General features: G+C 40.1%; 1 protein-coding gene across 1 annotated transcript in view; it reads right to left on the bottom strand.

Moving 5' to 3' along the window:
- Positions 1 to 18,800, bottom strand: part of LOC136259317 (fibulin-1-like) — a 77,537-nt gene extending 58,737 nt beyond the window's left edge. Inside the window, exon 1 of the mRNA XM_066052811.1 lies at positions 18,659 to 18,800. Coding sequence (XP_065908883.1) covers positions 18,659 to 18,744 — 86 coding nt within the window. The 5' untranslated portion in view covers positions 18,745 to 18,800. The remainder of the gene's footprint in view (positions 1 to 18,658) is intronic.
- Positions 18,801 to 26,903: the final 8,103 nt, after the last annotated feature.

Genomic DNA, 26,903 nt, shown 5'->3' with positions numbered 1-26,903 from the left:
TTCCCTGAGAGATGAATGTAAGTTATATCAATTGTTGTGCTGTTGCCATTACACTATATTGCTCACTCATTTTGTCCTACCATACTAAATGGTGTGTTAGAATGCTGCTTGCAGAAATCTAAATTTTACAGGGGGGTTCCTGAACCCCCCGGGAACCCCCCTCCCTACGCCCCTGAGTGTGAGGACTCTGATTTTCCTTTCCCCAAACCCCTGTTGTAATTAATTGTGTTTGTAGTTTAGTTGTAGAGTAATTTGTATTGTAAAAAAAAAAAAAAAAAAAAAAAACTGCCATAAAATGCAAATGCGTACTGCGATCGAGCTGAAATTTGTATACATAAAGAGCTAATGAAGGCAAATCCCAGTACCTTGGTTTGGTAGGAATCCAATGAACATTCATGGAGTTATGACTGATTCTTTGTGTAAAATAAGGTCGAAGGTCTGTCACGCCCACAGGGTAAACCACTTGAAGGAATGAGCTGAAAATTTCTATGTAGGTGGAGTAACTATCGTAGGAGTGCCCTTTCGTGGTTTGAAAAGAATCGAGATAAACGCTATCAAGATATGATGCAAAACCCAACCTTTGTCACAATTACGCGATCAATTTTATGAAAATTTTCATGCTTACCAGGCAAACCGCTTAGAGCAATGAGTTGAAAGTCAGTGTGTAGCTGGAATAATTATCATACAAAGTCCTTGCAGTAGTACAGAATAATCGGATAGCAAACCACTGAGCTATGATTCGAAAGTCAACTACGAGTAGCAAAAGTGAGATCGAGATACTCTAATAGAACAATCATCCTAATAGAGCAATCGGCTACGTTTATAACTTACTCCATTAAAGAATTTTTATTTTTTTTAACCGAGCCGTAAATTTGATAGGAATATGGGACATAACACACGTACATACTGAAAACTACACCATACTACTACTTATTACCTAACTATATACTTATTACTACCTACGTACTTAACTCAACCAATGTCAAAGTCAGGAAATTCGTCCTCAGTAGTAAGCGAATACTGGCGGAGTATCATTTTCGCATTGTACCTCCACAAAGTCACAGACAGTTGCTGGAGAAGTTGGCGCCTAGCAAATTTTCGAGGTAAACCGTTTCTAACAGTTGTTCTGTCAGCTATGTATCCTAAAATTGATAGGGCATATGGTGACCAAACACCAAACGTCTCACATACAAGAGGGATAAAATCTCCTCCATTATCATTCACAATGTCCTGGTATTGGTTATCCTTAGCTATCTCACCAACAGCAGCGGCCACCCCAGCCTGAGAAGAAGCAGAAGATATGACAGCAGACTGAGTGGTACTCCTGACAGAGAGATCAAAATAGGCAGGACGACCAAGATGAAAGTCAGGGTGGTATATGTCACCATGACGAGATTGGTCAGATGAAATGCCTTGCTCCCTAAGAACACCATGGTGATCTTGGCGCAAGGCATAGTGTACAACAGACACTAAAGCATTATGACGCTGGATCCTCAAGGGACCATGAGAGCACCCCAGCAGATGATCACCAAACTGGTCAATGACAGAGAGACAAGTACAGAGTGAAAATTTTAATAACCACAATTCAGGTAAATTTTGTGCCAAGACCAAGCAGCACTAAATTCCCATGAATTATCATCATTAAAATTTTCACCATTAACCTACCATGCATCACAGCCATTTTTTGGCTGTGCCATCTTGGATTTCACATCTTTTTTCACCATAGCCTTTTTGAGAGCCGCACTCATTTTAAACCAGGCGCGCGCCCGCAGCCGGCTGTGGGCGCGCGTCTGGTTTACTGAAATTGTTTTCGTAAAAGTGTGTGTGTGTGTGTGTGTGTGTGTGTGTGTGTGTGTGCATAGGCGGATCTGAGGGGGGGCCAAGGGGTGCTGTGCCCCCCCTGGCCCTTCCCTTGCCCCCCTTGGACTCACAGTACTATATTGATACCAGAAACTGGAATCATGCATTCACACTGTATTCAGAAGTATAGAAAGCCAATGGGCAAATAGAAGACAACAGTTATAAATGTACTTTACAGTTATACTGTACACTGTAAAGAAAGTAAGTTTAAGTTTTTGTGCCAAGATCGAGATACTCTAATAGAGCTGTCACTACTCTAATAGAACAGTCACAATTCTAATGTCATAACAATACTAGCTACACCTTTATATTTTGATTTATTACACTTTACCATCAAACAGGTTTTATCTCAGATAGGCTAACTAATCTTTATATAAATTGCAAGCATACACTTTTAAGCTAAATGTTACCAAAAATGCTCCCAAATTCAAACCTAGGAGGTCTAATTTTTAAAAATTTTCTCTAACTACGATCTTAAAATTGTATGTCTATCATTCATCCAGCTATAGTGAATATAGTTATACAACTGAATATAACCTGTGTACTATAATTCCTCTTAGTGGAATAGATGCTGTTGTACACTAAAACTTCTTGCCCCCCCTTGGCCCCCCCTGACAGTGCCTCCTAGATCCGCCTATGTGTGTGTGTGTGTACCTATCTATCTACCTATCTATGTTTGTCCGTATGCACCCACGTGAGCAAAATCGTTTAATAACGGTAAAAGCAGCTTTTACGTAAGAAGTAAAAGTGAAATGAAGCCTGTATTAAACTTCTGCACAGGTGAACTTTACTCTGAGGTGGTTTCTTTTCTGTGGACTCAAATACGGGTGTGGTGACTTTCCTCAGACTACCTTCCCCTTGAGGTTTTCAGGCATTTAGCAACTGAAAAACAATGGTGCAAGCCTCGTACACTACCAGGAATAGCCTATCACTTCGAGTAAAGGGGGCGTATCCCTTACGTACGCGAATGAAAATGAAGAGTAGCTTTGAGGCTTTATCGAAAGAATTTGTGGGAAAAACACATTAGTCAAACTATAAAACAGTTTGAAAGATAGTTCTGTGCGTAATATGTTGGTAAAAGCGGTTTGTTTAACAAACGCTTCCTTAGCAGTGCATAGCAACGTAATTGAACGAATTACGAATATGTCATGAATTACGAGAATTAGCTAATAATATTATTGCACAATCCAAAACTACCCTATTGTAAAGTAGTAATACATAGTTGGTTAATTCATAGTAGCATATACTGTCTATAGTTAATTCCAGATGAGTTAACTAGCTGCATGGCGCCTGGTTTTTAGAAGTAGCACAGCATCATCTTGTTTTACAGCTTGGCTGTTTTGGATTGGTTTCACTTTTTGTGTTTGTATATCTCACATCCAGTCTATGGCTGGATTTGGGGCTTTTTAACTTAACTTTTTCTCTTTACCACAGAAAGAAGAAAAAGATGAAGCAGATTTTATAAATATATTGATTAATTCTGATTTTATCAATAAATGTACAAATTATATATATATAATACATATATTTATTGCATGTCAATTAATCCCTACAGGATAACTTTTTTGCAGCTGATCTCTCTACTGGGTGACTTGAAATATAGCTGAACTCTCTACAGGGTGATTTGTTTGTATGCAAATGAACTCTTTATAGGATTCTCTCTACTTGGTGACTTGACTCTAGCTGAACTCTGCAGGGTTATCTGTTTGTAGTTGAATTCTCTACAGGGTGATTTGTTTGCAACTGAACTCTCTACAAGGTAACTTCTTCTGAGCTGACTGCCCAGTACCTAATCTTAAATCTTAAATCTGACTACAGGGTGAGTTGTTTCTAACTTATTTGTGACCAAATTTTGGAATATCACCCATATGGGTGCATTTGACACCTAAAATATTTAATAATCAAATACAAACTTTATAGTACAAATCTAATTGTTAACAGTTTTTAGCCATTCTCAATACCTTAAATTACAATAAAATACTTGAAATATTTTCAAAACTGTGTCCTGCTCTTATTATCAACTCACCAAACATGAAAATTCTAATTATTTCACATGCACCCATATGGTTGATTTTCCAAAATTCAGTCATATTTGTAGCTGAATTCTCTATAGGATGATTTGAACTCCCTACAAGGTGGCTTCTTCTAGCTGAACTCTCTACAAGGTGACTTCTTCTAGCGGAACTCTCTACAGTGTGATCTTTTCGTAGCTGAACTCTCTACAGGGTGATTTGTTTGCAGCTGAACTCTCCACATGATGATTTCTTTGTAACTGAACTCTCTGAAAGGTAAGTTCTTCTAGCTAATCTCTCTACAGGGTGAAATGCTTGCATGTAGTTGAACTCTCTACAGGGTGATCTGTTCGTAGCTGAATTCTTTACATGATAGATTCTTTGTAGCTGAACTCTCTAAAAGGTATCTTCTTCTAGCTGGTCTCTCTACAGGGTGAATTGTTTGCATCTAAACTCTCTAAAGGGTGGTCTGTTCATAGCTGAACTCTCTACAGGATGATTTGTTTGCAGCTGAACTTTCCACATGATGATTTCTTTGTAACTGAACTCTCTGAAAGGTAAGTTCTTCTAGCTAATTTCTCTACAGGGTGAAATGCTTGCATGTAGTTGAACTCTCTACAGGGTGATCTGTTCGTAGCTGAATTCTTTACATGATAGTTTCTTTGTAGCTGAACTCTCTAAAAGGTATCTTCTTCTAGCTGGTCTCTCTACAGGGTGAATTATTTGTATCTAAACTCTCTAAAGGGTGGTCTGTTCATAGCTGAACTCTCTACAGGGTGATTTGTTTGCAGCTGAACTCTCTACATGATGGTTTCTTTGTAGCTGAACTCTCTACAAGTTAACTTCTTCTAGCTGATCTCTCTACAAGTTAACTTCTTCTAGCTGATCTCTCTACATGATGACCTGTTTGTAGCTGAACTATTTGCAGGGTAATTTTTTTTGTAACTGAATTCTCTACGAGGTGGTCCTTCTAGCTGATCTCTCTACAGGATAACTTGTTTCTAGGTGAACTCTCTACAGGGTGATCTGTTTGTAGCTGAACTCTCTAAAGGGTGATTTATTTGCAGCTGAACTCTCTATACATGATACATGGTTTCATTGTAGCTGAACTCTCTACAAGGTAACTTCTTCTAGCTGATCTCTCTACAGGGTGACTTGTTTCTAGCTGATAGGTAATTTGTTTATAGCTGAACTCTCTACTGGGTGATTTGCTTGCAGCTGGACTCTGTACATGGTGATTATTTTGTAGCTGAACTATGTACAAGGTGACTTTTTCTAGCTGATCTCTGTACAGGATGACTTGTTTTAAGCTGAACTCTCCACAGGGTGATTTATTTGCAACTGAACTCTCTGCATGATGGTTTTTTTGTAGCTGAACTCTCTACAAGGTAATTATTTTATTCTAGCTGATCTGTCTACAGGGTGACTTGTTTCTAGTTGATTTTTTTCTAGGGTGATTTATTTGTAGCTGAACTCTCTACTGGATAATTTGTTTGCAGCTAAACTCTTTACATGGCGGTTTCTTAGCTGGAATAATCATCATAAAAAGACCTTGTAGTAGTACAGAAGAATTGGATGACAAATCACTGAGTTATGATTCGAGAGATCAGCTAGAAAAAAAGATTATTCCAGCTACACACCGATTTTCAGCTCATTGCTCAAAGCGGTTTGCCTAGTAGGCGTAAAAACTATTATTTCTTTTATTATTTAGTAAAAATTGCATAAGAAGGAGCACCCGACTCATGTCACTAAAGCATTTATAACACCTGACTTAACCCCACAAGAGCAAATGTGGAACAAACAACTACGTGCCAGGCTAAGTGAGCTCAACAAGCAGGATAAATTGTATCGGATTAAGAATGGTAAAATAGTTCTAAGAGAAGCTTCCTAATTTAGGCCAACTCCATCATATCAAGCCATATAATATCAAGATCAAAATAGCTACAGAACAGATTTTAGAGATGCAGTGTCTCAAGCAAGTATTGTGATGAACTTGATCAGAAACTCTTGAATAATTTTATAAGATATAAGATATATGCGTCATACTCCTTAATGGAAGTTTTGCATATTAAACTTAATAATAATAATAAATTCGCGAGATTGCGTAATTGTGACACAGGTTGGATTTTGTGTCATATCTCCATGGTCTTTATCTCGATTCTTTTCAAACAACAAAAAGGCACTCCTACGATGGTTACTCTATCTACATAGCAATTTTTAGCTCATTCCTTCAAGAGGTTTACCCTGTGGGCGTGACAGACCTTCGACCTTGATTTTACGCAAATAATCAATCGTAACTCCGTAAATGTTCATCGGATTCCTACCAAACTTGGTACGAAGATTCGGCGTAATGAGCCCTTTAGTGGGCCGAATTTCAGCCCGATTGGTGTAAGTATTTGTGTTTTATAGAGGATTTAGTGAAGCGTGCGAAATGAAGAAATAGAAGAAAAAAAAAACGAAGAAATTATAACAAAAGTTTGTTCGCTTGTATCTCGGAAATGGCTGGAGCGAATTTCTTGAAATTTGGTATGTGGACTCCCCTAACTGATTCGCATTTCTCTAGCAAATTTGATTCCAATCGTATTAGAGATCACAGAGCTACATAGGATTAAAATTTGCGTTTTCTTTCTTCCTGTTAATATACTCACGGTGTGGCGTGCAGGCTTCTTAAGTCGCACGACACACTACCGTATGTCTTGATGTTGTATTTTGTCCGAGCTTGTCTTAATAAATAAGACTTTTCTCATCATCATCAAAATAAATTTAATAAGGCCACTCCAAATGGTAATTATGTTTCTGGTCCTCCGCCCGCATCCTTTTTTAGAGAATTTGAAATTTCAGAAATAGATGGGTAAAATGCCTGCATCAGCTTTTTGAAAAACCTGGATTTCAGAAACAAATATTGGGCTGCAACAAGTATGCTAAATCTAACTATCTAAGTGCCATGATTTGTATTTTATCAGTGAAAACCTGCAAGAAATGGGCAGAGTGCATTGTACGGTCGATATACTCTAATAGAACAGTCAGTAAATCACAAAAATACTCTAATTGAGAAGTCACTTCATTGTTGCTTTGTTGCTGAATTCCGCTAGCCCGCCCGCACCTAAAACTGATTTTCAAAGGACCAGAAACATAATTACCAATTGCAGTGGCCTAATATTCAAGTCATTACAATAAAAGCTACTACATGTGCTACATTTGTATAAGTAAAGTAACTTGAGTTGGTTATATTACAATATGGTTGTTAGCTAATTAGCTACCACTAAAAGTAACGCGTTTAGCTACCCAACAGCCAACACTGTTGGAATTACCTCACCTCAAGGTGACTGTTGGCATTAGCTCACCTCAAGGACTGTATACTTCGCTGTATTCCACTCCAAAGATTGCATGCACAGTGAGTAGGTAAGGGTGGTCCCAGGAATTTTGGTGACTGGTTTCCAACCTTTTGCTCTACTCAAATTTAAATCTAGTGGCATATTGGGGAAAGATTTTCCAGAAAATTGTGTACTTTGAAATTGAATCTGGTAGCAATATTGACAGTTTAAAGATAGAATTATGTTAGGTATAATGTAGGCTGCTTAATAGTACTTGCTTCTGTTACAGTATCAGATGTAGACTAAAGAGTTAAGGGACAGAGCAAATTTGACAATTGAAGCATACAACAGACATGGTTGTTGTTCTGGGGTCTTGGGGCATGCCACCAGGAAGATTTTCAGATTCTAACACTCTGTTATAAGATTTTGGGCTATTTTTACTGTGTTGGTACAGGTAAATAAAGTAGCTAGCTAGCTACTAAGAGAAATACTAAATGTGGCTGTTCTATTTAATAGAGTAGTTGACTGCTTTATTAGAGTATTTCGATCTGAACTTTTGTACGATTGCAAATCACTGTAAAATATAATTTTGATTGATTACACGAAGTAGAGCATGGCAGTTTTACCCCATTAGTTTTTTCCTCCTCCGGTGGAATGGGGAAAGCAGCCACTACCACCTATAATTATTTGGCTCAATTACTCAGTGAGAAGTGGAGTTCCCCATATTCAGTGGTGATGGGCTGGCTCCGTTGCAGTTTGAGGTTCTCCTTGCTTCGCTCCTCCATTATGTGCATCCGTGATTCTCGATCACGCTCTAAGCGTCCTGGTGTACCCCCGGAAGTAGATCTCGCCGTCGCAGAGGGGCATCTACCAATTCACTAACATTCCCTGGGCTTCTGTAGGTTCTTTTAGGTGTCTTTTTGTAGGTAAATTCTTTCTTTTTCCCTTTTTATGTTGTTCTTCTAGCTTGTTTTCCATAGAGACGTGAGACGGATGCGGGAGTGTCTCCAAATACCGGTCGTCTCAGCTACAAGGTTCTCTTGCTGGAATGTTTGATGAAAGCCACTTGACCTCTATCACCATGCACCACGAGGCGGGAAAGATTCCATATAACGCACACACACAGCTCACGTGTACAACCGCAATTGAAAATACCTATAGCCTAACCTAGTACAATAAGATAAAACATAAACGTGCTATATTAGAGTCAGTCAGTCTTCATTCTCGACATCCTCCGGGCGGCGGCGTAGCATTTCAGTCCATTCACTCAACTGCCTCCTTGCTCTTAAGGCTGCTCTCCTGGGATGTCTGTGAGAGATCTGGTTATTCTGTTGTGCTGGCAGCTCAGGTTCTTGCTCAAGTGTTTCCACGTCTGTTGGAGAATGTGTCACTTCCAAGGGATATAGACGTGCAATTGGACGATTAGTACGTCCACTTGTCGTGCGTAATGTCACTGATCTGTTAAATCCATCCTTCCCCTTCACAACTGCTTCAACCACTCCAAGTCTCCACTGGTTTCTAGGACAATCATCATGTATTTGCACCACATCGCCTGTCTTGACTGTTTGTTCTGTGGTGCCTGTTGTGCGGTGCACTTCTCGTAACGAAGTCAGATATTCCTTCTTCCATCGTGATTGAAAGTGCTGTAATAGCAGGCCTTGTTGGTCTATCTTACTTCTCAACTGGTCTGCAGAGTGGTAATCAGGGTCAGATATCTCTTCATCTGTAACATTTGGATGTGGTAGATGAACAATTCGACGCCCACACAACAAATGAGAGGGTGTTAATGGCTCAAGGTCTCCAGTGGCAGATGAGAGGTGTGTTAGAGGTCGATCATTGAGCACTGCTTCGACTTCAACAATGGTGGTTTGGAGGACAGTGAGTGTGATAAAGGCACGGCCTAAGGTCTTCTTCAAAGACATCTTCACCATTCCAACCAGCCTCTCTCAAAAGCCCCCATACCAGGGAGCTCTTTTGGGAATGAATTGCCATGTTGTGCCCTTGTGCATAAGAGCAGACTTCAGTGTAGGTGACTGGAACAATTCATGTAACTCCTTTGCTGCTGATGTATAAGTTGAAGCATTGTCTGATATGATCAGACGGGGCAATGACCTGCGGGCAGCAAACCTTCGGAAAGCCTGTAGAAAGGTTTTTTCTGTAAGGTCAGTTACAACTTCAAGGTGCACAGCCCGGGTACTAGCGCAGGTGAACAAGCACACATACACCTTATACTCACCGACCATTCCTTCCCTCTTCACGTACATCGCTCCCGTAAAATCAACTCCAGTCACACTGAAGGGAGGGCCATCTTGTACTCTGGCCTGTGGCAGTGGTGGTGGATCAGGGATAGGGAATGGTTTTCCAGCAACCCTACGACAGATCACACACTTCCGAAGCAACCTCGCCACTACTCTCCGTGCTGCAGGAATCCAGAAACGTTGCCTCAGAGCAGTCACTGTAGTATCTGTGCCCCCATGTAGTTGAGTGGCATAAGTAGCATACACAATCAAGCCGGTTAGTCTGTGATTGGGGGGGAGAAGATAGGGGAACTTGGTATTGTGGTCAACTGGAGCATTATGTATCCTCCCACCACAACGGAGGAAATTGTCAGAGTCTAAAAACAACCTGAGCTGTCTGACAAGTGGGAGACGTCTACTGGATGTCCGTCCCCTGTGTAAAGAGTGGATTTCCTTCAGGTAAGTTGAATGTTGGCAGCTTTGGATCCACACATTCTGGGCATTACTTAGTTCACTGGCAGTGATCGGTCCTACAGGCTTGGATCCATGTGATTTGATACACTCAATAAATCGCAACACGTATGCAGTGATGTACAACAGTTTAGATAGAGTACCATACCTCTCTATGTCAATGACGGCTGCCACAGTAGGGTGCTGATCGCCTTTGGTTGTTTCTTCAACTGGGTCCGGTGATTGCAACTCAGCATCTGTAACAGTAAGTTGAACATTTAGTATGTCAGTAGCACTCCATGTTGGCCTTAATTCTTCATGAACAATCCACTCTGGTCCATGTGTCCACATAGTTGAGGCTTGTAAAGCTGAGAACGAAATGCCTCTAGTTAACAAGTCCGCAGGATTGTCTGCAGATGGACAGTAACCCCACCATTGGACAGGGCAAGCTTTAGTGATTGCTGACACACGATTAAACAAACTGCTTCAGTTTCTTATCACTGTTGAGCCAATGAAGTACGATTTGGCTGTCACACCACATATGGACTGAGTTGATCCTGTGATGAATTGACGAACTGATCCAAGTAAACATCTGAGCTGCAGTAGTGGCACCCATCAGTTCTAGTCTAGGAAGTGTGAGTTGTTTCAGGGGGGCCACTCTGGATTTCGAGATCACAAATGATGTTTCACTGCCTTGACGAAAGTATGCCACTGCTCCATAAGCCTTAGTGCTTGCGTCACAGAATACATGTAGTTCAATTGGAGCATCTGTACTTAATCCATCCTTAAAGTAACACCTAGGAAAGGAGATTGCATGTAGTTGTCGGAGATCATCTAGAAGGGTCTGCCATTGTTGTTGGCTCTCTGTCGGGAGTGGACTGTCCCATGATAACTTGTTCTGCCATAGTTGTTGTTGCAGTAATTTGGCACTAATCATAACTGGGGACGCAAACCCCAATGGGTCAAAAATCATGGAGGATTGCTGCAACACTTTGCGCTTTGTGGCTGGAGAATTGTCAAGTGGTAAAGCCTTCTGAGAGAGTGACAAATTGTCATTGGCAGTGTCCCACACAAGTACAAGTGTGTTTATCTGTTTGCCACTATCCATAACTTGATCCTTCTCTGCTGCAGTAGTCAATTGTACACTGTTAGATGCCCAGCTTCTTAAATTAAAGTTGGCGTCAGATAGTGCCTTTCTGGCCTCAGTGTAGTACACAATGGACTCTTCTTCAGTAGAACACCCTGACAGAATATTGTCCACATACAGATTCTGAAGAAGATTCTTGGATGTTGTCGAACTACAATGTGTGAGATGACAATGAAGGGCAGCATACAGCATAAATGGCGAGCTGGCCGATCCAAACAGGACAACTTTGAATCGGTATGTTTGAAGTGGGCTATTGGGATCATCAGGACAGCAGGGCCAGAGAAAACAAGTGTAGTCACGGTCCTTGGCGTGCAACTGAACATGTAGGAATGCCTTTTCAATGTCAGCGCTAATACCAAACTTGTGGCAACGGAATCGGAATCGGATAGCTGGTAGTTCTTGTAGAAAGGGAGGCCCAGTTTCTAGACAGTCATTGAGACTTGCCAAATGCTTGGCTTTACGGCTGCTGCAGTCATACACGATCCTGAGCGGTGTTGTTGCTGAATCCTTGTGCACACCGTGATGTGGTATGTAATGGCATGGCTTGGCTAATTCTGAGATTGGTACCTGCTCAATGAATCCATGTCTCAGTTGTTCCTCTATTATGCTGTGGTAAACTTTAAGCATGCCAGTAGTGTTGCTTAGTTTACGAGTAAGGGACCTCACACGTCGTTCACAAGTGGACTTGTTTGTAGGTAGCACGGGGTGGCTGGATTTCCATGGAAAGCTCACAATGTATGTACCATCACTCTGCCGACTTACTGAGTTGTGAAGGTACTGCTGTAGGAAGTCAGATGATTCCTTACTCAGCCCAAAGTGTGTGCTTTCTACTGGGGTGATACCACTTGAGTCGAGCAGTGATGCTGAACTAAGATGAAATATACTGGATGCTATAGAGCTGGTGTAGTTGTGTAGTGGTCCTGAAAGTAAGTACCCAATCTTAGTCTGAACAGCAGTAGGACCTGGTCCTCGAACTATGGCTTCCTGCACAATGGACCAGTAAGCATCGGCTCCTATAAGCATTGAGATGTTGATTGCATCACCGTCTGAGATTGCATGGTTAAGGTGTAGCCCCTTCAAATATGGCAGTTGCTTAATATAGGAAAAGGGAAGGTTACGGAGTGGCTGAGCGATTCTCGAAGTGACAAGAACATTGATAGGAATCTGAATGCCTTCTGTAGTTTCTAGGTAGATTGTGGCAACAGGAAGAGTCTGGTTGGAAACGTTTGATGCTCCAAAAGCAGCAATTGCAACTGATTCTCTTCTTTGAACATTAAGGTGCAGAGAGTTGGCGAGAGTTTGTGTGATAAATGAGTGTTGTGCTCCCTCGTCTAGTAATATGTTTGCTTGTGCAGAAAAGTTGTTAGCTCTCACTGTAGCAACAGCTGTCTTCAGAAAGCATACCTTAGTTGGCTGAGGATGTGATATCGTGGAATTTATCAAATTCTGTGCAGTTTGAGTGGGGGGAGTAGATTGCTGTTCTGAAGTTGGTCTCTGTGTGTTAGGAGGATTCTGTTGGTGATGTGTCCCTCGACACAAGCTGGTATGATGTCGCTCCTTGCAGTGTTTGCAGCGGCCCTTCGACTGACATTGACCAACTCTGTGGTGACCAAGGCAATTAAAACAGAGCTTATCACGCTTGACAATGTCCATGCGTTTAGACTGGTCTGGGATAGTGTCACACTGTGTAGCTGGGTGTGGTCCCTTGCAAAATAAACACTTAAGCTTCCTAGGTTCAGGTTTGCTCATGGCCCCTGTGTGAAATGAAGCTATGGAGTGGTGTTCGTCTGACTGAGATGGAGAAACTAGGGCACCAGCTTCAAGGACTCTTATCTCTGTGGCAATTGATTTCCTTAGCGTGTCAAGGGTCCACTCTAGGCTGCTGTGCTCTCTGGCCAGGTTTTTTCTCACATCAGCAGGAAGTCTCCCTAGTACCATAGGAACTAACAGGGCCCCATAACTCGTTGTTGATTGACCCAAGGCTGACAGACCACGAACATGATTTTCAATGGCATCATGGAAGGCCCTCAAACCAGTTATGTTGTTGCTAGCACGTGGCAAGTTCATCAGTGAATGCATATGGGCATTAATGATTCTCTGTTGATCACCAAACCTGTCCTTCAACAGATCTAAGGATTGTTGGTAATTAACACTGGTCAAGGGAAATCCAGCAATTGCCCTTGCAGCTTCACCTTCAAGGTGTGCCCTCAGATAGTTCAGTTTCTGAACATTAGTCAACACATTGTTGGAGTGCACAGCAGAATCAAAGGAGTCCCAAAATGTCTGCCACTTCAATGGGTCGCCTCCAAATGTGGGTAAAGTTAGCTTGGGGAGGCGGCTGACATTCTGGGACATACCAGCAAAGGTGTTAACATACCCCTGAGCCTGAGCGAGATTTGCTCCTTCGTTGGATTCAGTTCGCTGCTGTTGTTGAGGGGTGTCAGTCACAGATGCATCTTCATTTGTGACTGGATCTACGAAAACCGTTCTTATCGCCCAAGACAGGAAGTTTGATTTTTTCACACAAACACAAAGCTTAATGAATGCACTATCAAGTTTCACTGCCACAGTCGACCAGAGTAAAGTGATCTGCTTTTGCTGGCTGCTTTTCTAGAGCACAGTGGCGAGCCGTACGAGTGGTCTGGGGTCTTGATGGAGCCCTGGCCGACCAGGAGATGGCTGTGTGTGGCTGTACAGCTCTGTGGTGTTGGACAATGACCTGTGCTGTAAACTTCCTTTCATTTTAGCCAGTTCTGAGCCCTGAATGGCCTATAACTTGGCCTAATTCATCCTAGCACGTCTCTTTTCAATTTTTGAACACCATCTTGCCCGCCTGATACAGACAACCTCGGTTTAAAAACTATCTAAAATGGCGGGAAACTTAGCTGTTGATTACTTCTTCAGTGGATGATTAGGAAGGTAAGAAATTGCTGTGAAACGTGTGAAAATTTGGTATGCGTAGCTACCACCATTGGCCAGCTACAACACACAGAATATTTAAAACCGACGTTTCTCGATACTTTTAAATGGGCGATAAGACCGGTTTTCCCAGAGACAGTCACATTTGATGGTTGAACAATGGCTGAATGACTTGCTGATTGATCACTAACTGTATGGCTTGATGGCTGATCACTGACAGTGTGATTGGATGGTCGGTCACTAACCGAATGACTTGACAATTGATCACTGATTGAGTTACTGGATGGTGGGATCATGACACTCTGCGGTTGAAAGGGTAGAGCTTGAATATTGAGTGGCTTTGGTCTGGCCAACACTGCTTTGACTAATGTAATTTCTCAGCCACATTGAACATTATTTCCTCGGAGTCCAAAATTTCTGATTCAAGTGCTTCTGGATCCTCAATTGTAGCAACAATTTTTGTGTCAAGTTCCGCAATGGTACGTTTCTTGGCTTCGAGTTGCTCTAACGATGTTTGAAGGGTGGCAGTGTTTCTCTCATCAGGAGCATCGTTGCTCTCCAGAATGGCATCAATCTTCCCAAAAACTCGAGTGAGGTGAGCGCGATGAGCCCTTCGTGACGCTCGGAGGTGTGAAACTTCCATCGCCATAATTTGCTTTCGGTAACTGAAATAAAACCAACAAGAACAGAATCAAGATAATGAGTCGCTTGCCTTACTGGGTACCGTTCTCCTTTGCCACGGTACCACGACTTTTAAGCGGAGGGTTAGAAAGTGTAAGGCTAACGACTCGCGACTGCGTCACAGCACCAATGAGACGGATGCGGGAGTGTCTCCAAATACCGGTCGTCTCAGCTACCAGGTTCTCTTGCTGGAATGTTTGATGAAAGCCACTTGACCTCTATCACCATGCACCACGAGGCGGGAAAGATTCCATATAACGCACACACACAGCTCACGTGTACAACCGCAATTGAAATACCTATAGCCTAACCTAGTACAATAAGATAAAACATAAACTTGCTATATTAGAGTCAGTCAGTCTTCATTCTCGACAAGACGTGTGGGTCGAAGGGAGTGCCATTAGGGCTGGAGGAAAAATAAATTAAAAAAATTTTTTTTGATTACTTGAATACATTTGACCAGTTTCTGGAAACCTCAGAAACCTTCCTAAATTCGCCCTTGGATCATGGGGCAAGTTTGCTGAAAAATTCACTATGAAATGTTGTTGGCAACTTCGCCGAAAATGTCACCGGCTGCACAATCTTAAGTGCGAGCCATTCCCCCTCCACGCCAGGGTGCCTAACGATTCCGCTCAACCAATTTCAACTGGTACACCCGGTGTCCGAAAGCCACACATAATAGAGGTATAGCTAAATATGCAACTACGATCATAGAGAGCTACCACGTCAGGGGCGTACGCAGGAATTTTGAAAAGGGGTTTCCACTAAGTGACTGTTATATTAGAGTAGTTTATATTGCCTGACTGCTCTATTAGTGTATCTCGATCTTTTTACCAATTCAGAACAATGCTGCTGGGGGTCGGGGTGGTGGCAAGGGGTGCAGGCACCCCGGAAAAAAAATTTTTTTTTTAAATGAACAATGCTATAAGCGTTGCTATCATGTTAGAAACTATTATTTAACTAAGATTAAAGTTTGAAATGTGTCCTGTTCCATGACAGATTCCAGATTCTGGAACCTGAAATGTCAATTTCTTAATGTTTCAAGTACTGTGTAAAATCCAAAGAGGTTTCCTGAAACCCCTCCGTACGCCCCTGCACGTGGTGGTGCAAAGTCTTAATAGATAGCTATATCATAGATTATCAAGAAAGGGGATTGAAAACTATCACGTGATTAATTAAAATTTGTTGTAACAATCAGCCTTTCACGATTCTTTATCACTAACTAGTGGCACGAAATCGTTTATAGTACTCTGGTAATGCTCACTTGTGTATCTAGGCGTTCCATCAATGATCCACAGCCTGGTCGAGTTTTATTCCCGTGCGCACTCCTCACCTACACTAGCCCACAAGCTTGTGGCACACCTTACCAGTGACAGGAATGGAATTGGATAATTCTTGACATATGTAACCCTTCACTAATGAATGTTATGCACCCCAAAACGTATTAAAACTCCGATGATAAAGTCCTTTGGTCGTTATGACTGTAAGCGGCAAACGTGTTCAACTTTGGGGCATTGGTGTGGTCATCACTGATGGTGGTAAGCGTCACCTTCGCTCCGCATTGGGCACTGATGAGTTTCTGAACAGTTACGTTCAAAACAAGGTTTCTACATGGGTGGGTGAGATGGAGAAACTTTCTGAAATTGCTATCACCCAATCACAAGCAACATATACGGCCTTTACACATGTGTTTCTGCCCCGTTTGTCATAATAATTATTTCTTGGACAGTGCCTTTCACTCCTGAGCTTTTCCATCCACTTGATGATGTCCTGAGCCTTCGTTTTCTTCCTGCAATGACTGGCCGACCAGCATTTGGTTCCATCGAACGAGAGCTTCTTTTACTGTCTGCCCGCCTTGGAGGACTTGGTGTCATTATTCCAACCGTTCACTTTTCCCCATCGATTTTGTCTTCTAGCTGTGTTTCGGCTCCTCTAGTTGATCACTGATCTTTTGAAAATGTACCTCTTGCTCCCGCTTAGATGTATATCAGCAAATGTACCAGTGCAAGCTTGATTCGATAGTCTCACGCCGAAATGATCTATCTGCTCAAGTAGACTTACTTTGTGATCAACTGTCTCCACAATTGCGACGTGCCTTTGAAGCTGCATCAGAGCGAGGCGCATCGTGTTTTTTTTTTTTTTTTTTTTTTTACAAATTAATGATATTTAACGACGCTACCTATTGCTGAACATTGGTTTGCCTTACAAGCAAGGGGGAGTTTCATGATGCCCTGTGTTTAAGATTTGGATGGCAACCTGTTAACTTGCCTTAGACATGTGTTTGTGGTAAACCCTTTTGTGTGGAGCATGTCTTTACTTGTCCCTGCGGCGGGTTTCCATCTATCCGCCACAATGAAGTCAAGGATTTAACTGCAAGTCTTTTGAGTGAAGTGTGCAGTGATGTTGGTGTTGAGCCTTCTCTCCAGCCTCTTGATTGTGAGCCGTTACAATTTGCTACTGCCAACAGCGAAAATGGTTCCCGTATTGATGTTGTTGCCAGGGATTTTAGGGTCGAAATAGGCAGTGTGCATTTTTCGATGTCAGGGTTTTCAACCCTTTTGCGAGCTCTTATTTTCGCTCCCAATTCTCCAGATGTTACCAGCTTCATGAACGTGAAAAAGACGGGCATATGATATGCGTGTTAGAGAGGTTGAGAGAGCTTGCTTTTCACCATTGGTGTTTACAGCTACTGGTGGCATGGGGCCCACTGCTACAATAGTTTTTAGGAAGCTTGCTTCAATGTTGGCTGAGAAGCGCAGCATTAATTACAGCAAATGCTTATTCTGGCTGCGATGTAGGCTTTGCTTTTCATTGTTAGATCTGCAGTGATGTGTTTGAGGGGTCATCGTTCTTCAGTTGGCCGTCCATCAACCACTAATATTGATCCGGCCTACTCCGAGGGTCGCTTGGAGTCTTGCGGCCTTGTTTGATTGCTGGTATTTCCAGCTGTCCAGCACTTTAACACCTAGTGCTGGGGTGGTGGCAAGGGCAGTCCATCTAGCCCGGGAAAAAAAAGTTCAACTTCAAAACGATTCATGCCCTTTGAAGTGCGAATTTGTGGCACGGATTACTCCTCGATAACAATGATTAGGCAGCTCTGCTTCGAGTTTCCAAGTCGCTTTGTGCTATTGTACACCCCAAAGAAAACAACTTTCTCAACAAACGTTTATATGAGAGTTTACCAAAAGTGTAAATGGAAATGTAGGTGAGAAGTGCGCCCGTAAAAATTAGTTTTCTATCCCCTAGCTATATCGATAATCTATGGCTATATAGCTGCAATAGCTACCTAATCCTTATAGCTATACTTGAATTAAATGTGGTGATGGTGTCTGCTTAGGTGGTCGAGTTTGTGCAACTATTACTAGCTGGTCTTTTCTGCACGCCCCCTTAGATAGAACTGCGACCGTGGCTATAACACATCTCGCTATAATGTTGCCATCCTGACTGCTCACTGAGCTGTTTTCTCTGCGGGTTTCTTTTTAGCATTGTTACCACTGCTTGGACACATGCAGCTATCTTTTCACTGTTGCTGCTGCTGCTGCATGTTATTGTACAGAAAAAATGCTGCAACTGGTTTTATGCCCAGGTTTATAACTTAGTTCAATAGTGACACTCCATCTGATCTTCCCATGGGCCTAATGTATATAACATGCATACATGTTTGCACTACAGGCAAGCAGTAAACAACCATCGCAGAGAGTTAACTCTATAACCTTTGGTAAAGTTTATGCAAGCATATTAATTTTATGTTTTATGATTAATTAATGTTGACTGCTGATCGGGCGTTTATGGCCTCATAATGTGTCTAGCAGGGTAAGATAATTTCTACCTTATACTAAAGGTAAGGTATTATCTATGTGCTTTGGTGGATATATTAAACCCTTACCTTTGGCCTTAACTTAAAGCAAACCTTACTCTAACATGCACTTCCTACTCTTGTACATACATCTGCTCAGGTTCACCTAAATAAAACTATATAACAACTAATTCATACAGTTAGCAAAATATACAATAAATCAGACATTCTTTGTAATTTACCCTTGCTGTCCATGAGATCTCTTGACCAGAAGAAGTAGAATTATGAGCAACACTACTACCAAAGTGCTAGTCCCTAGAAACTTCATGCTTTTTTATTAGCACAGATAATTCAGACTAAGCTGCATGGTACACTAAACCATACCACACCAGTGACAGAGTTTCAATCATGCATTTATATACTTGTATGCACCCATATATCATGCAACCCACTGGTTTAGCTAGCAGGAAATTATGTGCCAATTACAAAGAAGTTTATCCTTTTAAGGAGATCATCATAAAATACAATAAGAATTTTGACTCTCTTTAGTTCCTTTTTGTTGATTTGATAGCTACATAGTAGCAAACCATGATAACAACAGGTAATACTATACTCTTGTACATAAAGGATTCAACATTCTACACTTACTTTGGTGAGTCAGGATGTTGAACAAGTACAAACCATATGCCACAGCAATAAAAGTCATTACCACAATATCCAATCAAACACATAGAATACTTGCAGTGTTGTAAAATGTTATGCAATCTTTGTTGAATCAGATAAGTTTGTCCATGTATGGTAATAAATTATGCACATACAGACTATGACATGTTTAAAGTATGTAGACTGATGGCATATAAAATAAAACTTGGTGACTGATCAACAAAGTGAAAAAAATGCTAGAGCATCTAGATTCAGTGGAATGAAATGGTAAAATGGATTGGAATGCTGGAATGAAATGAAATGGTGGAATGGAACGGTAAATAGATAATTTCATCCAGTGGTCACTTCTTTTTAGACCACCTCCTAACAAAGACTACCTCTTTATAAAGACCATTTAACTTTAATGTCTAAATTGCTGCTATCTTGTTGCTTTACATGTATGTTGTAGCTAACTGTTGTCTTTTTATGAATATAGTTTATGCATGGCTCCTTATGAAAATAGTCAAACTGCATGTAAGGTTTTAGGAATGTAATTAGTTTATGCATCCACTGGACACTATATGAATGCCTACAAAATTCAGTAAGACCATTTTCAGATTTGTGGTATGTTTCAATTTTCTGTACGTGGAAATACTGTACACTACATAATAGTACTAGTAATAGCATGGGTAGCAGTGATATTTGGGATAAATATCACAAATGTTGCATTGAAAATGGATAAAATTTCATGAGGTGCAGCTGAGTAAAATTTCCATTTTCAATGCAGCAAGATGTGGTATTTATCAAACTTCACTGCTATACTCATGCTATACCCAGTTAATGCCAACACATGCTGCGTATACACATGCTGTGCATTACCATTGTTGCTACATACAGAATTTGTCACTGTGTATTAAACACACATCGACACTAATTAACACTACATTTTAAAATACATTTTAGCTGATGTAATTGTAATTACACCTTTTCACTGCTTTCAGTGAAATGCTGGATAAATTTCATTACTACTATAATAGAGACTTTTGTATGGGCAGTGAAACAGGTATTATTATATAATATTATACTAACTTTCATCCTTTAGTGATAATTATCTGTTGTGAATACATTTATTCTAGGATTTATCCAAGGGGAATCAGAAATTTGGGGGTGATCAGATAAAAATCTCAAAGTTCACATCCATTTATATAAAACAGTTTAAATAGTTACCAAACTAACTAGCTGTATTATGAGTGTTGTTTTTTGTGATTGGTATTGGTAGGCACCAGTCTATTATGCTGGCACAACTTGGAACATAATAAGTGCTTTGAAGCATGAAGCATAATGCTAGCATAATGGGTAGTTATTTGCCATACTGTAAATTTTTATCAGTGGAAAGGAATGATATAGGTACCTACTCAGTTAATATTTTATAGCCTTGTGTACTTTCCTATACATTCTCTTCACACACAAAAAGAATTAAAGTAGTAGTGTGTAGCCTTATTAATAATTCTAATGAACCTATGAACTACATCTCATTTGACATTATAAGTTGCTAAATGAATTATTTTTAAATGGTTAGCTAACTTTGAACAATTTCTTACTAGCCAAAAGTTGTCGTTATCCATATAGCTAAAAGTGCAAATTGTTCGTTAAACATATAGGATGAGGCAAAAAGTTTGAGCATAATTGTGAGCATATAATAGATGAACTTTTTGAGTACTGCAACATAGCTTAATAGATAAAATGAAAAGCATAATAGGCTGGTACTTAGACATTGGGGCCTTCTGAGATTAAATCTGATAGTATTTCTGATGGTTGTGCATATTATGTTGGAAAGTATAATGTCTCAGGTAGTTTTATTATTAGCTACACTTTATGGGATTGTATTTAAGGACAATTTTGAAAGTTGAGTGTACTATTTTGAAAAGAAGCTTATAATTAATTTAATTTTAAGATACTCGGTATAATTATACTCTGAGATATTGAATAGCCAGCACAATGTAGTAGGTTTTGATTATTATTGTGTATCAAGACACACGGCCCAAGAAGCCGGCGCGCCACACCGTGAGTATATTTACAGGAGGAAAGTAGGTTACCATTATTCCGCGGAACGGCACGGAACGGAATGGCATATTCCGTGACATTATTCTCCGGAACGGAACAGAGCAGATACAGTCGATTGCAGAATTCTTGAAAAAAGTATGCCGTACCGTGAGTGTTTCCGTAAGCCTCCTTGTGAGTAAATTGTATTGTCCTTGCCACGGATTCAACAGCAATTGAACCACACTAATCTTTTTCCTCAATCCGGCTGATCCGGCGTCACTACAAATAGTTTTCTAGCCCACGGAATGTTTACGGCACGGGAAGAGAAATTTCAACAATTCTGCAATCGACTGTACACGTTACCCCCAGCGCATCAACTAGTATAGCTATTATTTGGTGGCCATGGGCGTCCTAGAACGGCTAAATCTAAGGGAAGTTCTATACACTACATTCGGCTTTATAGCTATCATGTCTGCAAAGCTATAGTAGCTATGTCTGATTTATTAGCTACTAATAAACTTAAAATTCAGTGTCTCTCAACTTGGACCAGTCCCTAAGTCTCAACTATGTACGTAGCTATATAGCATGTCTGATTTAACCTTGCTATATATAGGTTGATGCCACAGTAAAAAAAATCTTATAGGAAGCAAGAATACAGTTAGCAGCAAAAATTGAATTAAAATATTTATGTTTATAACACCAACATTATCGAGTAAAATAAGTGACAAAGTAACAGCATATACAGTAAATTAACACAATTAAATTAAAAGCAGTACAGCAAATAAATGGTACAGCGATAGACTACACTGCAACAGTTACTAAACACTAACTAGTTTCAACACAGCTTTGACAACTCCAGCGTACATTCTTTGCCTAAGGCGCTTCAATAGAAACTGGAGAAATGCATACATCCCCATGGTACCATTCTGAACACTCCGAACAACATGTCATTGGAGGTTGATGTGGCATGCCAGGCATCCAGTAAACCTTCGGTATATTTAACATTCAGATTTTTCTTCTTTTTCCTCTGATTGATAACATAGAAAAACATTGTTGTTCAATAAAAGATGAGAGATGGCTACACATCTTAAGTTGGTCAAATACTAGTGCGCCAGGGTTTTCACCTAAACACAGTAGCAACTGCATATGCAATGCTGAACAAACCACAATCATTAGATCCAGTCTGTTTATGAACATCTACAAAGTTCAGGTTAAATTCTGATTTGCTGGTGTGCATTAAACAGGCCACTTGTGGTAGCTGCCATAGGAAAACATACTATCAAAAACCAACACATCTTTTCAGATTGACTACTAGCAAGGTTACTAATTGTCACCCAGTGATTTCTGTTGCTGCCATGTATAACTTGAGTGAAAGCACTTTCAACAATCTAACAACTCATCGTCAACCCATACCCAACATCTTCAAATTTTGTTTGAACTACTTGTTCAATATTATATTGGCTAACATTGATAATTGCAACATTAATCCAATCACCTGACAATACCACAGCCTTGTCCACATCCATCAAGTGTAATTCATCAATCCAGGAATGGGTGCCTTCATCTTTGGGCAATTCTCTGTATGTATCAGCAGTCTTTTATTTTGCAGGAGGACGCTGCTTCTTTTCACCAAGTCGTATACATTTGCACAAGTTTTTGGAAGCTTTATTGACAGGTTGACTCGATGGAGAGTTGTCCAAAATGAGTGATCCACCGTGTGATGAGCCTTCCTCACTGACTGTATACCCATGTATACCCCTGTATACCCATGTATACTACTGTATACCCATGTATACCACTGTATACCAGTGTATACCCCTGTATACCCATGTATACCACTGTATACCCATGTATACCACTGTATACCCATGTATACCACTGTATACCCATGTATACCCATGTATACCCATGTATACCACTGTATACCAGTGTATACCCATGTATACCAGTGTATACCAGTGTATACCCATGTATACCACTGTATACCCATGTATACCACTGTATACCCATGTATACCAATCGTTTTTCAAATGGAAAACCCATTTGAAAAATGATTACGCATCAATTAAGGTAAGTGCACCTAACTCCGGACAGTTTTTGCTTCTGGTGCTCTATCTCCGCCATGCAAGCGAATTACTTAATTCTTAAAATATGGTGATAAAGCCTATCCTATGGTGCATCAGTCCTGCAAGTTTCATCAAAATATCTCCATCCGTCAAGGATCTGCTAGAAAAGCACAAAATACAAAGAAGAAAAATATTCCAATTTCACAAAGCTGACAAAGATGGAATTATATCAGAAATGCATGAATTTTGTGAAAAATTCTTTGAACACGATTCATACCGTCGAACTATCCAAGATAATTGGCATCTCTTTAAAACTAATATTATTGATATCATCGAGAAATTTGTACCCACTAAAGTAATTAAGCCTCATAAAGATGTTCCTTGGCTAAATCAGTTTATCAAGCAAAAAATGAGACTCCGAAACAAATTATATGTTCATGCTAAACGCACACAAGTAGGATCAGATTGGTCTGCATATAGGCATGTGAGAAACGAGGTTAATAACTTAATGAAAGATGCCTATCATAATTATTGTACACATCTATTTGATGATTCTCATACTAATAATCGTAAAAGATTTTGGTCACTGATTAAACATCAGCGGAAAGACTTCTCCAGCATAACATCCTTAGAAGTTGATGGGCAATGCATTACCTCTCCACAAGAGAAAGCTGAAACATTGAACAACCAATTTTTTACTTTCTTTACAGATGAAAATACTTCATTCTCAAACTTAGAAACCACTTTTCCACTAATTGAAAGACTTAGTTTTTCTACTGAAGGAATTGAAAACGTTTTAAACAATCTGTCTACTAATAAATCTCCTGGACCTGACTGTATCCCTAACTTTGTACTAAAACTCTGTAGCTCAATCATTGCTCCAGTACTACAGGTAATTTTCACTCAAAGCCTTAAAAATCAGACACTTCCTACAGACTGGCTATCTGCTAACATTGTACCGATCCACAAGAAGGGTAACAGAAACCTGGCATCCAACTATAGGCCTATTTCTCTTACATCTACATGTTGTAAAGTAATGGAGCATATTGTATTTCATTTCATAATGGAACATCTCAACAACAATAACATCATTAATAAGCATCAACACGGTTTCAGGCCTTCTCATTCCTGTCAAAGCCAGCTACTGCTGCTAACCGATGATATTCTTAAAGCTATGGACGAAAAGAAGCAAGTAGATCTGATCTTTTTAGATTTTTGCAAAGCCTTTGATAAAGTGCCACATAGACGGCTATTAAACAAACTAAAGCACTATGGAATTACTGGTAACCTTGTTAAATGGATAGAGCAATGGCTGACTAAAAGAAACCAACAAGTAACTCTAGAAAATCATGTGTCAAGTAAACTACCCGTAAAGTCTGGAGTTCCACAAGGAACCGTATTGGGACCTCTCATGTTTTTGTTGTACATTAATGACATTGATGAAAATATTTCTTCAACTGTTCGGCTATTTGCTGATGATTGCGTTATGTATAGGATAATTGATTCCTTAGAAGATTCACTGTGCCTTCAAAGAGACCTCAGTATCATTCTTAACTGGACTAAAAAGTGGCAGATGCAATTGAACATTGACAAATGTGTAGTATTAAGGTGTACAAGATCAACATCTCCCATTAATTATGACTATAATTTAAATGACGAAACTCTTCAATTAACAGAACAACATCAATACCTGGGACTTATTTTTCATGAAAGCATGCAATGGTCGCATCATATTCAAGCTATGTGCATTAAAGCAAACAGATCCTTAAATTTTCTTCGGCGCAACTTAAGTAAATGTAGTAGTAATGTCAAGCAAAATGCCTACATTACCATCATAAGACCATTGTTAGAGTATGCAGCTTGTGTCTGGGACCCTTATCATGAATACTTAATATATGACATAGAAAAAATCCAACGACGTGCTGCAAGATGGGTCCTTTCTGATTTAGTTGGTACAGTAGTGTGTCAGATATGTTGAACTTCCTTGAATAGCCAACCCTACAAGAGAGAAGACACATTAATAGGTTAAGCCAATTTCACAAAATTGTTCATCAGCTTACTCCTTCCATACAGCTACCATCTTATTTCTTACCAACTCAGTATCCAACTAGACAGCTTCATCAACATCGATTTATAATCCCAGTCAGTTCCACTGTATCGTATCAGAAAAGCTTCTTTCCGAATACTTTAAGAGAATGGAACACTTTACCTAACAACTTTATTGAAGAGCAATCCACAGAAATTTTTACCAACCACCTTGTCATCACACAATAGATAATTTTATGTATGCATGTATATGTTAAATGTTTTTTTTGTTTGTAATTACCTGGGTCAATTATCAGCTGTGCTGTCTCGACTCAGTATATAATCATAATCATAATCATAATCATAATCTGCGCTCCAAAATTCAACTATGTGTAAATTTCGCGCATGCTCCTAACTCCGGACACGTTTTATCACGCCTGATACAGCACTTCTGAGGTTGAATTTGAATTTTAAACACCGCCATGTTAAACTTGCATCTATTACCCACCTCATACTCGATTTTGAGAGTCATAGTACCTTTCGTTGCCGAGTTATGGGTATTTCAAATCTAGGTGTATTTACGCAAATATTTTTGCAGCTTCAATGAGACTGGCTCTTACAAATTCGTTAATAGCAAGTGTTCGGCGGATTGTTTGCAAACGAAACTTGGTACAGTGATCAGTCATAGTTTTCCCTCTGCACTGTATTAAAATCAGCCAGATAGCTGTTTGAATTTGGGAATAAGCAGCGACTATCGAAGAATTTTTGATAATTTTGCCACACATGGCAATAAATAATCACCTCGTTTAGAACAATTAGCAGGACTTTTAAGCTGATTTTAGAACCACAGTATTATTGTATAAGAAGCATTACTCACCTAACGTTTCAAGTAAATGCAATAGATAGTTTTGGAGATATGACGCAAAACATTGGAAGTGTCCGGAGTTAGGAACTGTCCGGAATTAGGCGCACTTACCTTAGATGTTTTAATTTTTGCGGCATGCCCCTCGATCGAGATACTCTAATAGAGCAGTCACAGCAGCTATTAAAGCAGTGTGTAGCAAGTTATTTAAGGTATTTTATGTACTATCAATAAGACTGTGATCTTTTTTGATCTCACCTTACCAAACTAGACAATGTAGTGCAGACTTTTGTGCATCTCACGTCAGTGCCTATCTCCACATTCTAAACTGGAAACCCCCTTTGTAACTTCCTAGATCCGCCACTGCATTGTATAGATCAATGTATTGATTTGACTTTCTTCTGACTTCTCTGCGAGTCCTGAAGCGTGTTTAAACCGCTCGAAACGTTTAAGCCACTTAGGTAGGGTCCGCAACGCGAAAAATCGATATCCTCCAATCAACTATCTAACTATTGTCATGTGTTAGACTAAGTGTAACTTGAATAACACCAGCATGGCAGCCAAGTTTGCCACTATCTTCTGGTAGAAAACGACACAAATGTCTTAAAATCACGTGAGTTTTCGTTCCAGCAGTTCGTAGGGTTCTTCGTATGCCACGATATTCACTCTCAACATTGTTCAAGTAGTCTATCATCAACTCAAAGATTGGTGGTTTGATTTTATTGGTCAGTTTCCGGTGGCAGTACGATCTGTGCAGCTTTTTGGCAACAGACAAAATGTTTCTTGCTCTGGAGCACAGGACAAGCAGAGCAGCAACTGCGCCGTGGGTCAGCAATGACCAGTACTAGG

This window comes from Dysidea avara, chromosome 6, assembly GCF_963678975.1.
Source record: "Dysidea avara chromosome 6, odDysAvar1.4, whole genome shotgun sequence".
Classification (NCBI taxonomy): Eukaryota; Metazoa; Porifera; class Demospongiae; order Dictyoceratida; family Dysideidae; genus Dysidea; species Dysidea avara.
This window is presented reverse-complemented; position numbering and strand designations above follow the sequence as displayed.